This window comes from Bidens hawaiensis, unplaced genomic scaffold (genome assembly GCF_021521415.1).
Source record: "Bidens hawaiensis isolate Kalapana, Puna unplaced genomic scaffold, B.hawaiensis_p1.1 tig00006836_1, whole genome shotgun sequence".
In the NCBI taxonomy this organism is placed as follows: domain Eukaryota; kingdom Viridiplantae; phylum Streptophyta; class Magnoliopsida; order Asterales; family Asteraceae; genus Bidens; species Bidens hawaiensis.
The window spans coordinates 141130-150039 of record NW_027491466.1 but is presented as its reverse complement, the minus strand read 5'-3'; the positions used below and the strand labels follow the sequence as shown (position 1 = coordinate 150039).

The 8910-nt window shown below is 37.1% G+C and overlaps 1 protein-coding gene and 1 pseudogene across 2 annotated transcripts; both read left to right on the top strand.

Moving 5' to 3' along the window:
* The first annotated feature begins 1377 nt into the window (after nucleotides 1–1377).
* Nucleotides 1378–3760, top strand: LOC143633632 (mitochondrial succinate-fumarate transporter 1-like; annotated as a pseudogene). Its single transcript, XR_013153696.1, has 2 exons — nucleotides 1378–1734; nucleotides 3012–3760. The product of XR_013153696.1 is annotated as a mitochondrial succinate-fumarate transporter 1-like (transcript).
* A 1497-nt stretch (nucleotides 3761–5257) lies between these two features.
* On the top strand, nucleotides 5258–8062 carry LOC143633644 (histone-lysine N-methyltransferase, H3 lysine-9 specific SUVH1-like). Its single transcript, XM_077101904.1, has 2 exons — nucleotides 5258–5278; nucleotides 5551–8062. Exon 2 carries the CDS (start codon nucleotides 5720–5722, stop codon nucleotides 7805–7807), a length of 2088 nt encoding a protein of 695 aa, XP_076958019.1. The 5' UTR covers nucleotides 5258–5278; nucleotides 5551–5719; the 3' UTR covers nucleotides 7808–8062.
* Nucleotides 8063–8910: the final 848 nt, after the last annotated feature.

Below are 8910 nucleotides of genomic sequence, written 5' to 3'. Positions count from 1 at the left end.
AAAACCATATTCATGATGGATTGATGGATTAAATGTGTCGATGCAACTCCAGCCTCTTTTAGTTGTCTATTTAACAACCTTCAAGTTAAGCGTTAGCTCAATTCAAGCTTGTTTAAGTTTCATTCCGACCAAACTCTTGCGTAGTCAAACTTAGAAGCTCACGAGTAACTCAATTCATAGTTGATAGTTGGTAACTAATTTCCACGCTACACTGATTTTACTGTTTGATCTTTCATTAATATTATTATTTACCATTCAAAAAGAAATTATTATTATTATTATTATTATTATTATTATTATTCAAGTGATGAACTCGTATGGCCCAAAAAAGGTCAAGTAGGCCATATAAGTTATTAATAAACTCGAGTTTATACATATATAGTCGGTGGATGAGAATGAGTCAACCCAATCCAATCCAATCCAACTGAGTCAAGCATGAAGTTCTGAACCGAGATATATAAATACCTTAATCAACCTTATTTAATTTATTTTGTTGTTAGGCAAAATGGTATTAGGATAGGGATTACGGTCCTCACCTATAAATCGAGTTTAATTATAAAAACAAGGGATGTTATATCTGTACACTTTTTGTGTGTGCCATCATCTTTTTCTATGTTACCATACACCCCCATCATATGAGTCGTTTAGATCTCATACGACTTGTATGGTGGGTGTTTGAATAGATCAACGAGTTTGTCAATAATCAAAGCCTAAAAAATATGCTTCATATATATATTCATTCTTATATACATTGGGAATCCGTTACTTCTTATCCATTGGGTCCGTTGGTATTCAGGCGAACATCAGATATATTTGTTTATGGTCTTATATGATTAACAATTATCCAATGGGTTATTAGGAGGCTAACGATTGAAACATGTTCAATTTTGTTTTATGCAAAGTTACCAAACACTAGAGGGTGTGTATTCATTACCAACACGTGTTCATACATTTTGCATTTGACACTTTTGGTTTCCTAACGTTTGAAACTATAGAGTTACTTAATCGTGTCAAAACGGATCATGAATAACAATGTCATGACCACACATTTTATGAATGTTACCTTAAAACACACAAACTTCCCTTCCCAAACCACTCCCACATTAACATCACTAAAGTCCCTCTCCTTGTTTGTCCCCTTCCACGTCAAACAAGTGAGCACTCATAGCTTTGCGTTCCGGGCGTTGCAAGAATAAACGAATATTTTGAAACATCATATATTAATTTGTTATTGTTATTATTATTATGCACAAAGGATCTATCAAGAGAAAAACCAAAAAGTGAAACTTTGTAATAGAATGAAGAGTGAAAGATTGTACGTCAAATCAATACCAACTTTTGTTACATAATAATAATAATAATAATAATAATAATTGAATGGCGAAGGCGAAGGCCTCAGATGAAACCCCAAAACCAAAACCTGTGATCCGAGCCTATGTGAAGGCCATATCGGGTTCGTTGGGTGGGATAGTCGTGTCTCCAGCCCATCGATGTTATCAAGACCCGGCTCCAGCTGGATCGGATCGGACCGGCACCTACAAGGGCATTCTCCATTGCGGAACCACCACCGCCAGGACCGAAGGCGTCCGTGCTCTATGGAACCCTTCGCCACCCACCTCACCTCAATCGGCATTTAAAGACGCCCACACCGGAAAGATTAGCGATGGCGCCAGGTTCATTTCGGGCTTTGGTGCCGGTGTTATTGAAGCTCTTGCTATTGTCACCCCATTTGAGGTCCATTTCTATACCCTTCCTTTATATGATGTTGTATGACTAAATATATGAAAATTCTCATACAAATTGTCACTTTATGACACTAGTCACTCAATTCAATTATTCACTCCTTATATGATTATATTATGATGATGATATCAAGCGCGTATGGAATCTTCTTTTGTTGCAGCATATCCATTATATAGTTCATAATTACTTCTTATGGAGGCTTTGTTTGAAGTAGATCGTATAATATTAAAAACCATATATTGGAATTATGTTATAGGTTCAGTGTTACGGTCGGTCTTTTTTAAGAATGAATACCATTGTACATCATGTAATACACAGCTATGATGAGATTAGTTCATAATTAAATTTAGATCTTGCTTGCTTCTTTAAAATCTAAACTTTGTTGTTGTGCTTCAACAAGATCATGAGGGTGCTGTACATGTCGAGAAGCTCTCGTGCCCCTACAGAATAATGATTAAAGATCGCAAAAGATGCATACCTCATAAATTTAGTTTAGTTGCTTTAGTGTCTTCCTTTCTTCAAGACGACACCTTTTTTTCATCCATGTTTATGTATTGAAAGACAATCCTGAATTAGATGCCAACAAACAGATTAAATGATTAATCACTTTTGTAAAATGAAACCTATGGTATTTGACCAGTGCAGAGGCTCACAAATTTTCACTTGAGTTCATAGCCTGCTGTCTCATATTTGCAACAAAACTTCAATGACTGACTGAAACAACAAAAGACAACATTATTCACAGCAACACAATGGTATTAACAACACCTTCATTCTCACCTGCTTTCTTAACCTTGACCCACTTTCTCATCCTTTTAGCTTCACTTCGTAATCTCTCAATTAACCCCTTATCAAGACTCAAATCAGCAGCAGTCACCAATTTGCCCTTCTTCATCCTCCTAAACACCGTACTTTCGTCTCGTTCCCATGGAAGCTTTCAACGGAACCATTTTTTATCTCTTCCATCATTACTATCAATATTAACATTATTATTATTGTCATCACCCAATTGCAAATCAAACTCGATATGTTTGTCGGTATCCTGTAATTCTTGATTTTCTTGTTCAAGATTATCTATACTGTAGAGAATTTTCTTCATAGTGTGTTTGCCTCTTCCGCCACGTAGACGTATCGTTTATCAACTCAAAATAATTGAGTTAAAATGGGCTGCTTATTATTATTATTATCATTTTTTTTTCCAAATAATCTTTATCCAAAGATTTAGATAATTATTGAAAAGTAATATTGCTGCCTTATTAAATCTGCAGGTGGTAAAAATAAGGCTGCAGCAACAAAAGGGACTGAGTCATGAACTTCTTAAGTACAAGGGTCCCATCCATTGTGCTCGGTTAATCGTGCGTGAAGAAGGCCTACGTGGACTATGGTCAGGGGCGTCCCCGACGGTTATGCGCAACGGTACAAACCAGGCGGTTATGTTCACAGCCAAGAACACTTTCGACAAATTATTATGGAGGAAACACGAAGGTGATGGGAAGGTTCTTCAACCGTGGCAATCCATGGTATCTGGATTCCTAGCTGGAACGGCAGGCCCTATATGCACAGGTCCTTTTGATGTAGTAAAAACAAGGCTCATGGCTCAAAGCCGTGGGTCTGATGGTGGGTTGAAGTATAAAGGGATGGTTCATGCGATTGTCACTATATATGGTGAAGAAGGGGCGCGTGCTCTGTGGAAAGGGCTTCTTCCACGGTTGATGCGTATCCCACCCGGGCAGGCTATTATGTGGGGCGTGGCTGACCAGGTGATGGGGATATACGAGACCAAATATATTCATGATAAGATAGCGTTAGTGTAGCTAACAGAGGTTACAAGGAATGGTTTATTATTTGGCTTGTAAGTAGCAATAATTGCAATTGGATTTGAGATGAATAATGATTCGGCTTTTCCTGTTCAAGTTCATGATTCAGTCTGTGACCCATTTAGTAAAACCATTATGGGTTGAATGATTTAGATGATGATGATCTATTTTTGTTATTGCCTGCTTGTGTGCTGCGTGCTGTTTGTATTGAGCATATACAAACATGTTTGTGAGTTTGGGTACAACTCAATAAAACATAGACCCGATTACAGGAAAAAGGCCGGCGTTGCTCAGCTATAGCACAACGCGTAAAAATAAATTGTATTTATATAATTGTTCAATTAATTTTTAATAATTAGTCGCCAAATTCTTGCTCGCGTTGATATTTCTGTTCACCGGACGGGTAAACTGTAAAGTACTAGTTACACAAAGTTACAAATGCTGCTATCCATTGGGCCTGCAAAATTACATCTAAAACGGTGGTGGATCATGGTCTTGGCTAATAGGCCCGTAATCACATTTGAAGCCGAATGTGTAGTGTACACACTACACAGTATACATGCTTGGAAGAAAGAAAATGTCAACTGGGTAATAATATAATTGTTTTTTTTTTCTTTTAATAAATACGGAAGAGAAGAAGCAATTACAACAAAATTCACGGTTGATGGTTGGTAACTAATTTCACTGATTTTACTGTTTGATACTTTCATTAATATTATTTGCTGTTCAAAAAGAATTTATTATTATTATTATTATTTAAGTGATGAACTCATAATGCTCAAAAGGTCAAGTGAGCCAGATAAGTTATTAATGAACTCGAGTTTCTACAGATATAGCCGGTGGATGAGTATGAGTCAACCTAGTCCAATCCAACCGAGTCAAGCCTGAAGTCCTGAACTGATATATAAATACTTTAACCAATCTTTTTATTTCATCTCCTTGTTAGGCCAAATGGTTTCAGGACAGAGATCACAGTCCTCGCCTATAAAAACGAGTTTTGTATTTGCTTATAAAAATAGGGATGTTATATCATACATTTTTTGTGTGTGTCATTATCTTTTTTTATGTTACCATACACCCATCATATGAGTCGTTTAGATCCTCATACAACTTATATGGTGGGTGTTTGAATAGATCAAAGGGCTTGTCAATAGCTAAAAGCTAATATCTTTTTTTTATAGCTTCGTTCACGTTCGGTCCATTTAGTTATAAGCTATTTTTTTAATTATTATTATATATAATTAAAGTTTTTAAATGTAACATAATATCTATACTATTTAGTTTATTACATCGTATTTTTGTTAAAAGAAAAATTATGATCATATAAATTTATAAATACATATATTGAATAAAAGTAAAACACTCAATTAGACTTGCAAGTGAAGTCTGGGCGTTTATAAAACAAGTTTGATTTTATAAGCTTTTAAAAACACATCTCGAATAGCTTACAAAACAACTTAACTATTTTATAATATAAAAATGATTATTGTTTTTAAAAGAAAAAGATAATTAGTAAAATGATTCGTCTATATATTTATTTTATTTTATTTTAATATAATATAATATAATTTGTACCTAGATTAGGGTGTGACTCGAAGATAGAATAGATTAAATCTAAAATTAGACACACCCACCACCAAGTAAATTCATCATCGCTTCTTTTCTGCAATATTACTTTCCGACGCCGGAACGAACTCAGTAGAACAAACAAGCAAAAGGTAATTAATTAATTAATCTCTCATATTATTTCTTTGTTTCCAGATCTCACCGCCGTTTTCTCCAATTACTTTCTCCGTTCACACCTACAGATTATTAATTCATTTCAGATCTCTGTGTCTTACTAATTGCCTTTTTGTTGATTGTTACGTTTATGTTATCTTATTACTACTGCTTAGGGTTTTAACGTTTTATTTCATGTATTTAGGGTTCATTTCGTCCACCCTAGATCTGGATTATTAATTAACCCTAGGTTTGAATTTGCATGTTTCAGGTTGACAATTTAAACTCAATTTGTGGTCCGACTGCCACTGTTTGGCGTTACATGGAGCTTTTAGCAGACAATTGTGACTTTCAGCCTTTAATTTGAACCTTTTTTTTTTAATTAATTTTCTGTTTTTCTTTGAGAGGTTTAGTTATCCTATTTGAAGAGATTGAGATTAATGGAAGCCAATTTAGATTCCGATCCTTCTGGTCCGATTGATAAGTCTAGGGTTATGTCTGTTAAGCCATTGCGATGTCTCGTTCCGATATTCCCCTCACAAGCCGGCTCTTCTGCTTCACCACAAGCTCCGCCGTTTGCGTTTGGAGCTCCGTCTGGCTCTTTTCCACCTGGTGCAGCTCAGTTTTTCCCCTTTGTTGGTTCAAACGAGCCTCCGAGGCCTGTTAACGTAGCGGTGCCGGATCAAGGACGGTCCACCACTAATGCTATCCCGTCACCCGTTCCTTTGAACTCGTTTAGGACACCGCCAGCAAACACTAGCGCCAGAGGGCGGCCGAGAGGCAGTACCAAGACTCATGTTCATGAACAGTATGATGATGGTTATGCACAAAATGATAGTTATGAAAACGGGTTTACCATTGACACCGAGGATAGCAGTGATGCGGCCAAGAGAAAACGTAAAGCGCGTAAGATTGTAAAGGGGCCACAGGCGGTAGCGATATCTAACTCAGAAGTTGATATTGATCATATCGTTAATAATCTTTTACGAGCGTTTAATCTCGTGGATATCAATACGTCACTTCAGGCTGATAGTGATCATGATTTGGTCGAACGTGTTGTTATGGTGTATAATTTACTCAGAAGAAAAATCATGCAGCTTGATGATGCAAAAGGTGTTATTCCTGGTATATCACGACGGGCCGATTTAAGATCAGGCACAATCTTGATGAACAAAAATGCACGGGCCAATACTAAAAGACGGGTCGGTGCAGTACCCGGTGTGAATATTGGTGATGTTTTCTTTTTCCGAATGGAGTTATGCTTAGCTGGACTTCACGCACCAATCATGGCGGGAATCGATTATTTAAGTTTTAAAGTTAGTGGCGATGAAGAACCGATTGCTGTTAGCATTGTTTCTTCTGGTGGATATGAAGATGATGGTGATGACGGTGAGGTTTTAATTTATAGCGGTCAAGGTGGTGTTCAAAGAAACGATAAATTAGTTATGGATCAAAAGCTTGAAAGAGGTAATCTTGCTTTAGAAAGAAGTTTGCATAAAGGTAACGAGGTACGGGTCGTTCGCGGTATTAAAGACGGGACAAGTATAACCGGGAAGATATACGTTTACGACGGCGTTTACAAGCTCCATGAGTCTTGGATCGAGAAAGGGAAGTCTGGTTGTAATGTTTTCAAGTATAAACTGATTCGGGTCCCGGGTCAACCCGAAGGGTTTATGTTATGGAAGTCGATTCAACAGTGGAGAGACGGTGCTGCTACACGGGTTGGTGTTATTTTACCCGATCTTACTTCCGGTGCAGAGAATACACCGATTTGCCTTGTGAATGATGTGGATGCTGAAAAGGGCCCCGCTTATTTTACTTACTCTACGAGTTTAAAATACGCGAAACCGTATCAATCTTCAAAATCTTTAAGCTGTAAGTGCTCTAATGGGTGTCAACCCGCCACTAACTGCCCGTGTGTTGAAAGAAATGGTGGGTATCTTCCGTATTCTAATGGTGGTGTTCTTTTAAGTCATAATTCAGTAATTCACGAGTGCGGGCCGTCTTGTTTATGTCCTTCGACTTGTAGAAACCGGGTTTCTCAAACGGGCCTCAAACTCCGTTTGGAAGTATTCAGAACGAAGAATAAAGGTTGGGGACTTAGGTCGTGGGACCCGATCCGGGCTGGAGCGTTTATATGCGAGTATGCAGGTGAAGTGATTGAAAACGGTAGTGATAGTGATGATGATTACATACTTGATACAACTCGGACTTTTGACCCGTTGGAGCCCGTTACTACTGATGAACATGTTAAGCCTCTATTTCCTTTAATTGTTAGTGCCAAGAATAAAGGAAACGTGGGTCGGTTTATGAACCATAGTTGTGCGCCTAATGTTTATTGGCAGCCGATTTTGCGTGAAAACGAAGAAGAATCGTATCTACATATCGGTTTTTATGCACTCAAACACATTCCTCCTTTGCATGAATTGACTTTTAATTATGGAACGCCGCCGGTTGAGAAGAAAACTGGGCCCCAGAAGAAAAAATGTCTGTGTGGATCAACCAAATGCAAAGGTTTCTTTTACTAAGGTTTCCACGTGAAGTTGGTGAAGAGTATGATGAAGCATGTTACATGTTCTCTTGTAAAAGGTTAGGATTCTGTTTTTTAACCTTTAGTATGATGTTATTTAGAGCATGTTTTTGTGGTTTTGTTTGTTTTTCCTTTTTTTTCTTTTTTTTTGTTATGTGTGTTCTAATTGTAGGTGATCTGAATTTGGGACTTAATATGTTGCCAGTTATGGTTAAATTTTCATTCGTAGAGCTGAATTCATCTGTAGTTTAGTACTTTAGTTACCTTCTACATTTTGTTTACTATGATGCGTGATAATGCATCTATAATAGTTTCTTTTGGTGGGTGTTCGCTGTCCGATTTTGATGAAAATTCTGGGTTGAAGTACGGTTTTGGGAAACGCCAAGCCAAACTGGGTGGGCTGTGTGAGTTGGTTATCGGTTATACAGTTTGGTATTGATGATTAAGTTATCAGTTTTACTACCAAGATGTTTTTAAGAGGCTTCAAACTCGTTACTGGTTAGTGATTACTATACATGCACCTCACAGGATTCCAAACCTTCACCTCAAACTTGTTACTGATTAGTCTTAAGTGTTACAGTCTTTTTATTCAGATAATTAAGTTTAAACACTAACAGTTTCAAATAACAAAATGATGGAGTATTAAAAAATTAAGTGGTTTTGCAACTAGAAAGTTCAAGTATCTTTATTAAAATAATATAAGAACTTGGCACCATGTAAAAAATTACAAATAAATTTATTAAAGTACTATTATTGTCAAAACTTTCTTTCATAAAAGTAAGAATAAAATCAATGTTTATTCAAAGGAAATCGGCGTGTAGTAGAATTTCCACTTGCTTTCATAAAATATCATGACATTTTACCAAGAACAAATGGTATGGTAATTTATTGGGAAGTCACATTTTTACGAAAACAATTACCATGGCTGAAAAAACACTAAGTGACCCCGACAGATTAAGGATAATCTTAAGGTTAAGTAGATGTTTCCCACGAGGGTTAGGTCTGGCAAAGATGGCTATTCTTCTCAACCTGCAAAACAGACACCGTAAGCTCGTCACTGAGAAGGGGGGGGGGGGGGGTTCTCCTTGTGACCACCCTCCG

Coding starts and splice junctions, on each gene's coding strand:
- LOC143633644 (XM_077101904.1), top strand. CDS start 5,720: ATGGAAGCCAATTTAGATTCCGATCCTTCTGGTCCGATTGATAAGTCT.